General features: G+C 46.9%; 1 protein-coding gene across 3 annotated transcripts; it reads right to left on the reverse strand.

Annotated features, from left to right (window-relative positions):
* Positions 1-1,571: 1,571 nt before the first annotated feature.
* On the reverse strand, positions 1,572-11,508 carry LOC137799071 (SWI/SNF-related matrix-associated actin-dependent regulator of chromatin subfamily E member 1-like). 3 transcript variants are annotated; one of them, XM_068596162.1, is made up of 11 exons: positions 11,442-11,508; positions 10,865-10,922; positions 8,629-8,672; positions 7,834-7,932; positions 6,036-6,128; positions 5,250-5,381; positions 4,728-4,899; positions 3,643-3,815; positions 3,437-3,538; positions 2,843-3,158; positions 1,572-2,427 (listed from the first exon to the last, which is right to left on the reverse strand). In XM_068596162.1, exons 2-11 carry the CDS (start codon positions 10,869-10,871, stop codon positions 2,054-2,056), a joined length of 1,512 nt encoding a protein of 503 aa, XP_068452263.1. In that variant the 5' UTR covers positions 10,872-10,922; positions 11,442-11,508; the 3' UTR covers positions 1,572-2,053. The 3 variants fall into 3 exon arrangements, with proteins under 3 accessions (XP_068452263.1, XP_068452265.1, XP_068452264.1); XM_068596164.1 differs by lacking the exon at positions 7,834-7,932; XM_068596163.1 differs by having other exon boundaries at positions 10,865-11,484.
* Positions 11,509-15,328: the final 3,820 nt, after the last annotated feature.

A 15,328-nucleotide genomic window follows, 5' to 3' on the forward strand; every position in this document is an offset into this window, starting at 1 on the left:
ACCATGACCATGACCAAGGACAGGACCATGACCCAGGACAAGACCATGACCCAGGACAAGACCATGACCATGACCCAGGACAGGGCCCTGACCCAGGACCATGACCCAGGAACGGACAGGACCATGACCATGACCCAGGACAGGACCATGACCGAGGACAGGACCATGACCCAGGACAGGGCCTCGAGAGGTGAAGAGTCAAGAAACCATTCACATAGCTTGACATTTAATAATCTTTCTGAAATTAATGTGCTGCTCATTTACCGATGATGTGGAGCATCAAGCAGCCAACTGTAGTTACCATGAACTCTAGGGGGTCAGGCTGGCCTCTAGGGGGTCAGGCTGATCTCTAGGGGGTCAGGCTGATCTCTAGGGGGTCAGGCTGATCTCTAGGGGGTCAGGCTGGCCTCTAGGGGGTCAGGCTGGCCTCTGGGGGGTCAGGCTGGCCTCTGGGGGTCAGGCTGGCCTCTAGGGGGTCAGGCTGGCCTCTGGGGGGTCAGGCTGGCCTCTGGGGGGTCAGGCTGGCCTCTGGGGGGTCAGGCTGGCCTCTGGGGGGTCAGGCTGGCCTCTGGGGGGTCAGGCTGGCCTCTAGGGGGTCAGGCTGGCCTCTAGGGGGTCAGGCTGGCCTCTAGGGGGTCAGGCTGGCCTCTAGGGGGTCAGGCTGGCCTCTAGGGGGTCAGGCTGGCCTCTGGGGGTCAGGCTGGCCTCTAGGGGTCAGGCTGGCCTCTAGGGGGTCAGGCTGGCCTCTAGGGGTCAGGCTGGCCTCTAGGGGGTCAGGCTGGCCTCTAGGGGGTCAGGCTGGGCTCTAGGGGGTCAGGCTGGGCTCTAGGGGTCAGGCTGGGCTCTAGGGGTCAGGCTGGGCTCTAGGGGGTCAGGCTGGCCTCTAGGGGGTCAGGCTGGCCTCTAGGGGTCAGGCTGGCCTCTAGGGGTCAGGCTGGGCTCTAGGGGGTCAGGCTGGCCTCTAGGGGGTCAGGCTGGCCTCTAGGGGGTCAGGCTGGCCTCTGGGGGTCAGGCTGGCCTCTAGGGGTCAGGCTGGGCTCTAGGGGTCAGGCTGGGCTCTAGGGGTCAGGCTGGGCTCTAGGGGTCAGGCTGGCCTCTAGGGGGTCAGGCTGGCCTCTAGGGGTCAGGCTGGCCTCTAGGGGTCAGGCTGGCCTCTGGGGGTCAGGCTGGCCTCTAGGGGTCAGGCTGGCCTCTGGGGGTCAGGCTGGCCTCTAGGGGGTCAGGCTGGCCTCTAGGGGGTCAGGCTGGCCTCTGGGGGTCAGGCTGGCCTCTAGGGGGTCAGGCTGGCCTCTAGGGGGTCAGGCTGGCCTCTAGGGGGTCAGGCTGGCCTCTAGGGGGTCAGGCTGGCCTCTAGGGGGTCAGGCTGGCCTCTGGGGGTCAGGCTGGGCTCTAGGGGTCAGGCTGGCCTCTGGGGGTCAGGCTGGCCTCTAGGGGTCAGGCTGGCCTCTAGGGGGTCAGGCTGGCCTCTGGGGGTCAGGCTGGCCTCTGGGGGTCAGGCTGGCCTCTAGGGGGTCAGGCTGGCCTCTGGGGGTCAGGCTGGCCTCTGGGGGTCAGGCTGGCCTCTAGGGGGTCAGGCTGGCCTCTAGGGGTCAGGCTGGCCTCTAGGGGTCAGGCTGGGCTCTGGGGGTCAGGCTGACTTTCTGCCTTTGCAGACACCGAGCATCCTGTTCCAGTGTGGATGTTGTTATGTTACACTTCAATCCATTAAGTGATTTTATAAAAGAGGAATGCCGGAACACACAAACTCAGATTTTGGATTCTTTGGTGACATTTCAATTCATTCAGTCACTTCAAGAGAGCAGGCATGCCGAGCACATTTAAAAAGAGTTAAAGAGACGTCCTGCTTGGCCCAGCCGTACGAGTCCAGCTGATGGAAACCCTCCATCCCTCGTGTGTGAAAACCATGTTAACTATTCATTGATGTATCAGAGCGCCGAGCCTTCAGCTCTGTGACGTCTCACTCAACACCTTCTGCTGCGCCAGCAGAGGAACACAGGAGCGCGCAGCACACGGAGGACTCCTAGCGTTACCACCGAGTCTCTACCGGACAGACCTACGCATCATACTGCTGGCTGCTCTGGCCGGAGGGCAGCAGTGGGGGTGGTGGTGGTGGGGGAGGTGGAGGGACCGGTTCCTCTGAGGGAGGGGGAGGAGGCGGCGCCGCAGCCGCGTTGGGGTTAGCGGCGCTGGGGTTGGCTTCCTGAGCCGCCGGTGTGTCAGGTGTTGCCGCTCCGGCGTTGCTGTCTGAGGAAGGAGGCGGCATGCTGTTCCTGCTGTCGTCACTGGGGGTGCTGCTGCCAGGAGTGCTGCTCTCCCTGGGGGGCTCGGGGGGAGGGGTTGCTTTATCAGAGGCAGAGGGGGCGGGGTCAGATGGAGGAGCTGGAGCAGGCTGCGAGTCTGACGAGGGCTCTGCAGGCTCCACCTCATCTGGGGAGGGATGGGGGAGAGAGAGCAAAGCTTAGCGGTTAGAGCACACACTCTTTGCTGCATATAGGATTCCTCCCTAGCAGTCACTCTCCACCATGAAGAGCAGCTTCATGCAGTGAAGGTGAAACATCCAGCTGGTGCACTTTGATGCAGAAGCCAGCAGCACAGCTGCTGTAGGAAAAGACTTTTGGTTCCTTATGAACTGTCGGGACGCGATTGGCTGTGCGGCTGTCACAGTCCAATCAGTCAATTAGCTAAACCAACGATTCGTTTAATCCTCTCTTATTGCCCTTCTTTCCCGACACGTCTGTAGCTCCAAACCACATCCTTCAAAATGAGGAGCAGTAATAGTTTTGTTTTTACCAAAGGTTTCAATTATTTTCCAAAATACTTTAGTTTTTGCATTTTCAGGTACCTGTCTCCATCGGAGTGGGCTTGTCCTCCTCCTCCTTGGTCCCTGAGGGGTTAGCGGGGCTGCTAGCATTGGCACTGCTAGCATTTGCACTGCTCTGCTCTGCAGCTTTGTTTCCAGCCACCTCCTGTTGCTGCTGCTGCTGCTGCTGTTGCTGTTGCTGTTGCTGTTGCTGCTGCGCCTGCTGCTGCGCTGCTTTCTCTGCTTGCTCGGCCGCCTCTCGCTCCCTCTCCTCCGCCCGGCGCCTGGCTGCCTCTTCAGCAGCAGCCATCTCTGCTGCTAGCTTCTCCATGTCCACCTCGACCTTCTGACTGCACAGCTGGAGACGGAGGGAGCCCCAGTGAAATTTACAAATTTACATTTACAAATGAACCTAAAGATGCATCAGATCAAATGCAAAGACGACCAGGTGCAAACACTTTGTCTACGAATCATAACGACCTCTACGCAAACACTACGAGTCATCAGCGTCCTCCAGGGTCAGGTGCACATTCAGTTCTTATACACACTTCTCTAGAGGGATGTTTAGCTTTCTAGAATGAAACCTCATCCTTGCGTCCCACTCGGCTGCCTGAAGGTCAAAAGGTCGTGCTGTACCCGCTTGAGTTCCGTGTTGAAGGAATCGGTGGTCTCCAGGAAGCGTCTCTTCTTGTCCTGGTGGCGATCCTCAATCTGCAGAAGCTCTGCTTCCAGCTTCCTCTGAAACAACAGCACACAGGTGAAGGACACGAGTGTGTCTCTGAGGCCGGTTGTACGTGTTGGTAGAAGGAGCGCTGCGCTCCTCTCCCACATGTTCACCCTACCTGGTGCACCATGAGAGACTGGACCTGCCTCTTGAGCACCTGCATGCGGGCCGTGGTGACCACGGAGCGGACATCCGGCACCACGATCTCACTGAGGATGTCACTGATGAGCCGGTGGTTCCTCTGGAAGCGAGCGGCTGCTGTGTGCTTCACTGAAAACCCATCATCGTAGTCTGGAGGAGGGAACAGAGCACCCTTAACAATCCCTCATGCCAACGACCTTTAAACTGTTCTAAAACCATCACATGCAGACAAACGCAGCATGACGTTTTCACGCGTGCTGAAAGCTGCTGACCCCGCGGTCTGATCCATGCAGAGCACTTTAAAGCAGCTTCACTTCTGGATCTTTCCTCTTCTCTCTCACATCACAAGGTGTTCAGTGCACTTGTTCAAGGTAAAAGAAGGAGTGGTTTGTCCCTCACAGGGACCCTTACATTAAATGTTCAGAAAAGACAAGAAAACAAATGTATAAACTATATATGTATGTATGTATGTTAACTTGCTGTTGCTCCAGAGTGATGTTATATTGTTCTGATAACATTACTTTAAAATAAAAGCTGCAACACACACACACACACACACACACACACACACACACACACACACACACACACACACACACACACACACACACACACACCCTCCTCCCCTCCCCCTCTGGAGTTTGGGGTCATTTTCTTGATTTTACACAATTTCTTAAATTCATCGTTTAAAGGCGCTTGCTTATGATACATACACATGTGTTGTGTATTGCAGAACAATCTCAGCTCTCTCTATAATGAGGCATAACTGTCTTAAGGCACGGGTATGAAGTGATAATGTGAACCTAGAGCTGAAAAATTGAAGCTTGATATTTGAAGTTCTTCATATTTCTTGTGAAAACTTTCCTCATGTGGACGAACTGTTGTGGTGATGGAAGTTGGTTTACTAAAGGCCTAAGTTCACAAAAGCAGTGAAACGTAAGAGTACAATGGCAGACACGTGTAGATAAATGTCTAATGCCGCATGTTGTATTATTGTGTTGGAGTGGAAGTGTTGCGTCATCTGTATGGTCTTGACAGACGGCTGCGTCCGCAGCAGCGTACCATCGGGGTCCTCCGCAGGCTGGATGCTCATGTACGGCTCGCCCTTGTCCTGGCGGCTCTGCCTCTGGCGGCTCTCCTCCTCCATGGCGGCCTCGGCCCGGTTCTTAGCGTTGACGTAGGCCAGGTAGGCCGGGGAGTTGTGGTAGGCCTTCAGAGAGTCGTTGTACTCGATCTGAGGGAGAGAAAGCAAAGAAAATGAACAACCTCTCTCCTCCAGATGAGCCGCTGCTCTGAAAACCTGAAGGATTTGTGTGTTTATCTTTTGAGTTCAAGTATCTCAGGTCAATACATGGCCCATAGACGTGTTTGATCACGAGAAGAAACTGTTCTACTGCTGCCATCTAAATGAATACCTACAAATACACTGGCAAAAGGACTCAATGGCAATTGTGATCTTTGATTTTGATGATCAAGAAAAAAAAAGCAAGTTTCTGGATTTTTTTTATTTCTCTCAAATGAATTGTTTAAAGAGAACTTAAAAGACATCTTTGTGTACTTGTAGCCGACATCAACACCAGTCACCTTCTCAGCCTCGTACTCGTTCAGGTAATCCTGCTTCTCCTCGTCGGTCAGGTCTCTCCACATCCCTCCGATAATCTTTCCAATCTCCCACAGCTTCAGGTCCGGGTTGGACGCCTTCACTTGGTCCCATACCTAGCATGCACGCACCCACCCACCCACACACACACACACACACACCCACACACACACCCACACACACACACACACACACACACACACACACACACACACACACACACACACACACACACACACACAAACACACCAGGGAAACTGCAGTTAATGACAACTTAGATTACTAGAAGATAGTTAAGGAAATAAAGGAGGAAAAGTGCAAAGGAAGAAAGAAATCAGCTTCAAAACGTAGACTATTGGACAGAATTATTTGGTTTAAGGAAAAGCAGGTTCTGTGTTGCAGGAAGATGGGATGGAATGAAATACATCTCAAGACAGAATCACCAGTTTTACGTGAACATGAGTTTGAGTAGATTTTGTCTTTGTCACTAATCAAATGTTAGCTCTAAACTAGAGAAGGAGCAAAGCAACAGGCACCGAGGGGATGAAGGCGGGAGCAGAGCATGCTTGCAAAAGGAAACGAGGAGATGTCATTCATCGTTGACAACATGGGAGGCTACTGTCAGCCAACACAGTGGAGAGATCCACGAGGTGGTTGAGGTGGTGGTGAAGGCGTCATGGCTTGGCTGTTTCCCACCCTAAAACCCCTGCAACTGTTCAGGGGATGGGAGGACAAGCAGTAAAAGCAGACACCGTGGATGGGTGTCTTACCTTCCTGCTTACCTTCCGGCTGTACCGCATGTAAGGCATCAGTGGCTTGTCTGGAGGTTTGGGAGGTTTTGGGACGGTGATCCCTGTGGAGTTCTGTGGAGGGAAGGCAGAAAGAGAGAGGCAGAGAAGGAGAAAACAGAAGGGGAAACAGAAGAAAGACAAAAAGGTTTAGCGAGAGGACAGTGTCATTAGCGCTAACCTGAAAGAGGCTGCGATCTAGAAAACCTGATGAGATGACATCACTCTGACCCATAAGTACACACATTTTGGAGACGCAGATGGGAGGAGGTGATGGATTAAGGCCAGACTGTAGGAGTGAGATGCTAGAGGATCCTCCTTTCAGTAACACATATGAACCAACTCAAACCTCAGATCATACTCAATCAGCCCTCTCTGCTCTCCTCAGAGCAAAGCAGAGGGTCCAACTACCGACACTCGTGGCCAACTGGTGACATCATCATCTGTACAACGACCTGCAGAACAGAGCGCCGGTGGTCTTCAATAATCTTCTAATATCGGGGATATGTCACCATGTATGTGAGGCCTGAGCGAGGGTTCGTACAGACGCTCACGGCCGTGTGAGGATGTGAGGCTGAACAGCTGCACACATCCTCAGGCCGGTCGGGCTTCAGCAAAGGAAGCGGCTCACTGGCAGCGTACCAAGCTGGGAGGCAGAACCGTTTCACTGCAGGCGGTGAGCGGGGCTCCTGCTAGAGAAACAACCCCGCTGGTTATGGTGAAGCTTGTATGGAGGCAAATTAAGAGGTGCTTATGTAAACATGACTATGCATAACTCTAGAGTTGGTCCTGATGCTTCCCTACAGATGGAGACATTTATGATGCATATCAATTAACCCTTGCATGACAAAAAATGGTTAAAAAACACGTCTAACAATTACAAAAGGTAGCTTTAGGGGGTTTGCAGCAGGACAACAAGCCGCTGAGTTTAGTGGCTGAAACAGGAAGTACATCTTCTTCTGCTTCCTCAGGCCAGCGAGGGACGGCCAACACAAAGTATTCAATCATTTGCATTACACAGAGTGAACAAATATTCATCAAGCTACAGAAAGTAATAAGCAGAACTACAGGTGATGCTGGACACCGACGCACCTGCTCTTTCAGTCCTGAAGGGAAATTCACCACCATGTCCACCTCGTAACAGCCGAGTGAAATACTCCACGAGCTTCCAGTTTGTTGCCCCATTGACAAATGAAATGCTCGTCTAAAGACATTTTAAAGAGCAGCAGCGGTTACTGGCTGAGAGGAGGCTGACTGGCAAACAAAGAGTTTTAAATATATTAAATATTAAGGCTGGGCGAGGCTCGAGCACAAAGCGCTTTGTCAAACAGATGAGTGAAGCACGAGTAACAGAGCTTTACAAAGAGCTCATTGGTTTTGAAATACTTAACAACAGGAGCTCTTACAGATCTACATGTGAGTTTATGTTTTACAATCAAATATTTAACTTCCTTTTTATGATAATGTCATACTTGAACTGTTTAAAAAGTCTGAAAAATGTAATACAAGTTATGCTTTTTTGTAAAGTGATAACATTTTGTTGAGAAAGGTATTTTAAGAAGGCGACGTGTCGCTAACGTGGCAGCATCCGCATGCTGGAGGTGCTCCATGATGCACTGAGCCCACCAGTCAGGTGTCACTAAAGCTGCACATGAGCTGAACCCAACCCAACAGGAGCGCCTATCTCTGGGCCTAAACTCAGCCCAAGACCCTCTCTTAGTACCCTCCCTCTTTTGCTGCCCATCCCAGTCTCTGATGTCTTTGTCCATTAGGTCATTACCCTGCTGGAGCCTCCGGAGCTCCCTCCCAGCCGGAGGTTGTTGTAGGCCAGATGGCTGTAAGGGTTGTAGCCCACAAACCCTGGGGTGGAAGGCAATTGCTGATGGAAGACAAATGAGACAAAACACGAATGAGAAATGGCTTACAAACAAGAGGAGGAAGAGGGAGCAACATAAATAAGTGAAAAGGGGGAAAACGTGAACATTTATGCGTATTGTTTTTTCTTGTTTGTTTTCCATGATGTCATCATGCAAGACAAAAAAGGCAACGGGCCACCAGGCTGGCATTCACAGCTCAGTGTGAATGTTGCAGGTGAGACGGGTCCTTGTGAAAAGCTTGGGCCCCGACAAGTTGCATTTAATTAGCCATGTGAGCGCAACATTGCATTTCTACTTTAAACAGCGCCCCCTGCAGCCCAATGTCAGGAAATGACAAGCATCACACCACGCTCGCTGACTAGAACGGTACACACACGCTAAACTCTGACAGTTGATGCCACAAGGGCTTAATATCTTAAATCAGTAATTCATACAAGCGCATGAGGCACATTGACCCCTGCAGTGCAAGACCGTCAGTGAGTGGCATGAGAGTAAAAAGCAGAAGTGAGAGCGATGATGGAGAGCTGAACAACTTCCTGTGTTCAGAGAATTTAAATAATATCAATATTTAAAAACATGTGGCGAGAGTAAGACACCAAGAAAGAAAGATAAAAAGGAAAACAAAAAGCTTGTACAGAGCTAACTCGGCCCTTTGGCCACAATACAAGAGAAGATGAGACTGGAACTGAAACACTTACTGCTGCCGGGGCGGGGGGAGGGGGCGGGGCGTAGGATGGCCGCTCTGTGAGAGAGAGAGAGAGAGAAGAGAGAGAGAGAGAGAGAGAGAGAGAGAGAGAGAGAGAGAGAGAGAGAGAGAGAGAGAGAGGAGTGTTGGCCGGCTATCACCACAACTGTAGTGTATAAACATTTGCTGAAATATTGTGTCTTCATTGTGTTCTTTATGCTATACAGCAAACACTAAACACTGACAGTGATTCAAATGGATCCTCGACTCCAACCTCACAGTGTCGATAGTAGTGTCATAGTGTGTTCAGTGAACACAGGAAACAGTCTGGCAGGCCAACACCTCGACAAACACAGTCTGCAGTGTTTGCCCACCATTGTAGTAGTGGGGCGCCCCCTGAAGAAACCCCCGCACACCTGTAATTTTCTCTAGAGCGCCAGATCACAATACGTCAATTACGGTTCTCTTTCCTGTAGAACAGGTTTACACCTTGTTCTGTTATTAAACAAACTAAAGGCATTATATTATTATTATTAGTAGTAGGATTTTATTGATCGGATCTACACACAGCTCGTCATTTATGTCTCTACGTGGTCGCGCAGGTTCCGCCCCCATGTGCACTGACATGTGCACACAAGTGAGCGCACAGCAGCGGGCGACGACAAATCAACATGGAGCATGAACTGAGAGCAGCCGTGTCAAACCTACAACCACGTTTTAAAAATATTTGTAGAGGAAACTGCTCACTGAGCCACTGACGCAACCTGATGCTCACACATCTGCACTCATTCTGTTTTGTCACAAAAATATTAGCTTATCGTTTCCACAATGAGCTATTTAGTAGTAACTAAATATTAGTTATTTTTTGCACCTAGAGAACGTTATTTTCATTGTTCTAAGTGATTGCAATTTAAAAAGAAAATTGGTCTGATAGAGCAACCTGGTTTACTTGAAAGTGATTGCAATGTTCTTTATTCTGTTATCTATAAAAGCCCAGAGGGAGTCACAAAATGATGTTTTTTACAGAAAAAGTTTGAGAACCACTGCTTTAAGTGTTAGTGTCATCATCACAGATGACGAGACTAGATTACTGTAACTCATTATCATCAGGCTGCTCTGTAAGTCACTTAAATCTCTCCAGTTGAATGCTGCAGCTCGTGTACCAACGAGGACCAGGAGGAGAGATCACATCACTCCTGTATTAGCTGCTCTGCACCGGCTTCCTCTAAGTTCAAGAATCCTATCTGGATAAGATTAGCTCCAAGCAAAAGTAAATAAGTAAAACTACTTATGCAAATAAAAAGCCATCTCTTGTTTTCTAATGAATTGTGTTTTTTATGCCAATAGAAACATGATAGATGACTGCAATCAAAGTTAAACATTTCAAAGTTTTGACAGTTTACACTGACTTCCAACAACAAAACCGATCTGTTTTGGTCGGTATAGCTCATTGAAGACCAGTAATCGCTGTCAGCGGCATTTTCTAAAGTGTGGTTTTCTGCTCAGATCCCTGACTCAGAACCGTGATATATTCCATATCGAGGGTTTTCTGATCGATTGCACCCTTACCAGAAAGTACACTTCATGTATGTGTCTTTTGGCTTGCCGGTACTAAAACCAGACTGTTTAGTTGTGAAAATTTAGAAACTACTTATTTCATTTTGAAGATACCACTGAGGCCATCTTCTCTCATATTTAGGAATTGTAGGATCATTGTATACTGTTCATATAAGTTATGTGTTAGATAGCAGGCAAAGGAAATGTGTTCACTGGTGGTTCCTACCGCAGTCAGATGGCTCATAGGATCTACAGTAGTGAGGTAAACCTTCCTCTCTTTAATAACATGCATGTTTCAGATGGCTCATAGGACCTACAGTAGTGAGGTAAACCTTCCTCTCTTTAATAACATGTATGTTTCAGATGGCTCATAGGATCTACAGTAGTGAGGTAAACCTTCCTCTCTTTAATAACATGTATGTTTCAGATGGCTCATAGGACCTACAGTAGTGAGGTAAACCTTCCTCTCTTTAATAACATGCATGTTTCAGATGGCTCATAGGACCTACAGTAGTGAGGTAAACCTTCCTCTCTTTAATAACATGTATGTTTCAGATGGCTCATAGGACCTACAGTAGTGAGGTAAACCTTCCTCTCTTTAATAACATGCATGTTTCAGATGGCTCATAGGACCTACAGTAGTGAGGTAAACCTTCCTCTCTTTAATAACATGCATGTTTCACGTTACTTACTTGACATCGTGGCTGGAGGCAACACTAAGTAGAGAAGGGGATTTCCATATTGGTCAACCTATAGAAGAAAACATATACATCAGTCCCACACACATCAACGACAATCCCTCCTGTAACGCCATCTGTACGGCACACAGACAAAGGATGAAGGAGCATGGTTTAACAGATCGATGGCTGCGGGAACAGAAACGCTGCGCTGCCTCAGCCCGCTCGGCCTTCAAGCTAACCCTGCTAACACAAAGAGACCACAATACTATTACCCCACAATAATGTTGATGCTATCTAATTCATAGACTTCAACGCCGTTTAGTTACTAAACTAAAGACACACAAACCGGTTCACACATGTCTGTGTGATCGGCTTTCCAGGGCTTTGAAGCTGAGCCGCAGAAGCTAAGCTAGTAGGCTAACGAACAATACTAACTCCGGCTAACATACCGCCGTGCTAGTAAGCTACCCGTGCTGTCTGAGTTTTAGAAATGTAAACCGTTACATTGACGTCGCTTTACACCAAAGTTACCACTTCATAAATATATAACAGTTTTCAAGTATTTATGTTAGAAACTGCGCAAATATACTCAATCAATCGTCCTTTGTTCCCTCCTCGGGCCGCTGGTTCCGCCTCACACAAACCGGAAGTGTTCGCTTCCTTCTGTTGGGCGGAAAGGACGTTTTCAGAATAAAAGCGTTACTTCAAATATCTAGCGACATAAAAAAGAAAACACGTTCCGAAATCAGCAATATTCAAATTTAATCTATAATTTTCGGGCAAAATATGACTTATGGAGAGTTTCAGCAGTGTTTTCAGTAACCAATAATTATTTATAATATGATACATGTGGAATGTGGAAAAGGCTTTTCTCATCATTGATCCAAGTCACATGCAGTAGAAGTATTGCTTACGCAGTGATGCATAATAATAGTAAATGTTTGGTAAACATGGGAACATCTTTATTAGATCAAAGATTATGCTTGGTGAACACTTTTTAGTTTTGTGGGAGAGCTGGAGATTACAAAGCAGAGCCACAAATTGCTCCTCACAGGGCAGCCCACTGCTGTTTAAAGGACGGGTCGAATGCAGAGAAGAATCTCCACAAGGGGATTAATAAAGGATACATTATTATTATTAAATCTCAAGGACTGCCTTCTTTTTAACCTACGTAAAATCATGCATCTTGTCAGAAAAGGTGATTCACACATGTATTACCACTAGAGAGATCATAGTACCATATTACCCCACTAAAGAGATCATAGTACTATATTACCCCACTAGAGAGATCATAGTACTATATTACCCCACTAGAGAGATCATAGTACCATGTTACCCCACTAAAGAGATCATAGTACCATATTACCCCACTAAAGAGATCATAGTACTATATTACCCCACTAGAGAGATCATAGTACTATATTACCCCACTAGAGAGATCATAGTACCATATTACCCCACTAAAGAGATCATAGTACTATATTACCCCACTAGAGAGATCATAGTACTATATTACCCCACTAGAGAGATCATAGTACCATGTTACCCCACTAGAGAGATCATAGTACCATATTACCCCACTAGAGAGATCATAGTACCATATTACCCCAGTAGAGAGATCATAGTACTATATTACCCCACTAGAGAGATCATAGTACTATATTACCCACTAGAGAGATCATAGTACCATGTTACCCCACTAGAGAGATCATAGTACCATGTTACCCCACTAGAGAGATCATAGTACCATATTACCCCACTAGAGAGATCATAGTACTATATTACCCCACTAGAGAGATCATAGTACTATATTACCCACTAGAGAGATCATAGTACCATGTTACCCCACTAGAGAGATCATAGTACCATATTACCCCACTAGAGAGATCATAGTACCATGTTACCCCACTAGAGAGATCATAGTACTATATTACCCCACTAGAGAGATCATAGTACTATATTACCCACTAGAGAGATCATAGTACTATATTACCCCACTAGAGAGATCATAGTACTATATTACCCACTAGAGAGATCATAGTACCATGTTACCCCACTAGAGAGATCATAGTACCATGTTACCCCACTAGAGAGATCATAGTACCATATTACCCCACTAGAGAGATCATAGTACTATATTACCCCACTAGAGAGATCATAGTACTATATTACCCCACTAGAGAGATCATAGTACCATATTACCCCACTAAAGAGATCATAGTACCATATTACCCCACTAGAGAGATCATAGTACCATGTTACCCCACTAGAGAGATCATAGTACTATATTACCCCACTAGAGAGATCATAGTACCATATTACCCCACTAAAGAGATCATAGTACTATATTACCCCACTAGAGAGATCATAGTACTATATTACCCCACTAGAGAGATCATAGTACCATGTTACCCCACTAGAGAGATCATAGTACCATATTACCCCACTAGAGAGATCATAGTACCATATTACCCCACTAGAGAGATCATAGTACCATGTTACCCCACTAGAGAGATCATAGTACCATATTACCCCACTAGAGAGATCATAGTACCATATTACCCCACTAGAGAGATCATAGTACCATGTTACCCCACTAGAGAGATCATAGTACCATGTTACCCCACTAGAGAGATCATAGTACTATATTACCCCACTAGAGAGATCATAGTACTATATTACCCCACTAGAGAGATCATAGTACTATATTACCCCACTAGAGAGATCATAGTACCATATTACCCCACTAGAGAGATCATAGTACCATATTACCCCACTAGAGAGATCATAGTACTATATTACCCCACTAGAGAGATCATAGTACTATATTACCCCACTAGAGAGATCATAGTACTATATCACCCAGTCATGTTCATGTAATGAGCTGTAACTCTGTTATTGATCATTCTGGTCACATGACATCTGTTGCTTCTGTCCATCCAGCAGAGGATCCTCCTCTGTTGCTCTATGAAGGTTCTTCATGTTTGCCCTGCGAAAGCTTTTTTTCTTCTGTTTTTTGGGGAGTTGATCCTGATCCGATGTGAGGTCCTGGGACAGGATGTCATGTGTACAGATTGTAAAGCCCTCAGAGGCCAATTAGTATCTTGTGATAGAAAATATCCTGAATTAATTGAGTACGTATTTGAACCACCTCGGTTGTCGGTGGGAGCTTTTTTCCCCTCACAATAGTAATTTAGAATAGTTCCCTATAACTACATATTCTCAACTACATACGAAACAACAAAATAAACAATCAAGTGAAAGTTCCAAAAGTACAGTTGTGGCAATGTGTTTATGTATAGCAGTAAAAACCTTCTACTCTAATGCAGAGACGCACTGAAGCACTTATTACTGATGGTTCACATGGATAGGGCAAAGAAATTCACACATGAAATACCACATCTGGTTAGAAAAGTTTATTGTCGACCTTGTGAAAATGGAAAAGAAGAAGCTTTGCGTGCATGCTGAGCCAACAACACATGTTGCTGGTGAAGATCTTGACATTGAAAGCGCTGAAAAAGCAAGTGGAACAAGTCCTACGTAAGTTGTTCACTGTGGCGCGCCGTGGATTAAATATGCTTGTGAAGTGTTAGTCTCTGTATTAGATATGTCAATCATTTTATAGCAGGCTCAACTCTTTTGTTTGACTCAAGGAGGCAACAGTTGTTCTGCTTTCTCAAATGATTCATGGCGTTCCTTCACCCAACTCTGGACCAAATCAGCTTCTTCCCTTTCCTTCTTTTATCCTTAGATCTTAGATCTCCATGTTTCTGTTCCACTGGCATGCTGCGTTCCTCCATCGCCTCATCTCCTCTCTCCTTCCTTTCAAACCGGCCATGATGCTCATTCCCTCCTCAACACACCCTGATGTGCCATATCAACAATAAGTTGAATTGTGACACCACGTTAAATATGAAATAGGTCCATATTGGTAACGTGTATAGCAAATATAATAAATAAATACAATAATTCTCCCATAGTCAGGACATTGTAATTATACATGTATATAATAGCACCATACAAGAAGCTTTCCACAGTCGAGTTGAACCTTCCACTAATCTTATGCATCAGCAATGAACTTAACAAGTTCTGCAAAGGAGCCCAGGAGTACTCGCCAGTACTTGTTAGTTGTAGTAGGCTAAACGGGTCTTCACTGAATGTGCGTGGGGCAAACAACACATTAAAATGACATACTGCCTAGAGGTCACGCAGATGAGGGGAAACCTCAACACATTGAGAAGGTTAAAGAGCCACACTGGCGACATTTTGTAGCTTTACTGCTCACGTCGTCAAACGACTGTACATTGTGTGAATGAAGCTACTGGGATTCGGATTTGGATAATAAAGCAATTGTGTTTAAAAACGTGGTAACATAGGTTAATGAACGATGAAGGAGTCAAGCTACTTGTACTGTCAAGTTAAACTGTGGTTTATCTTTGGCCTGAGCTGAGAAGCGGTTTCTTATTTTGTGGTCCT

Source organism: Clinocottus analis, unplaced genomic scaffold (assembly GCF_023055335.1).
Source record: "Clinocottus analis isolate CAN_PGR_092001 unplaced genomic scaffold, fCliAna1.0.p SCAF_34, whole genome shotgun sequence".
Taxonomy (NCBI): Eukaryota; Metazoa; Chordata; class Actinopteri; order Perciformes; family Cottidae; genus Clinocottus; species Clinocottus analis.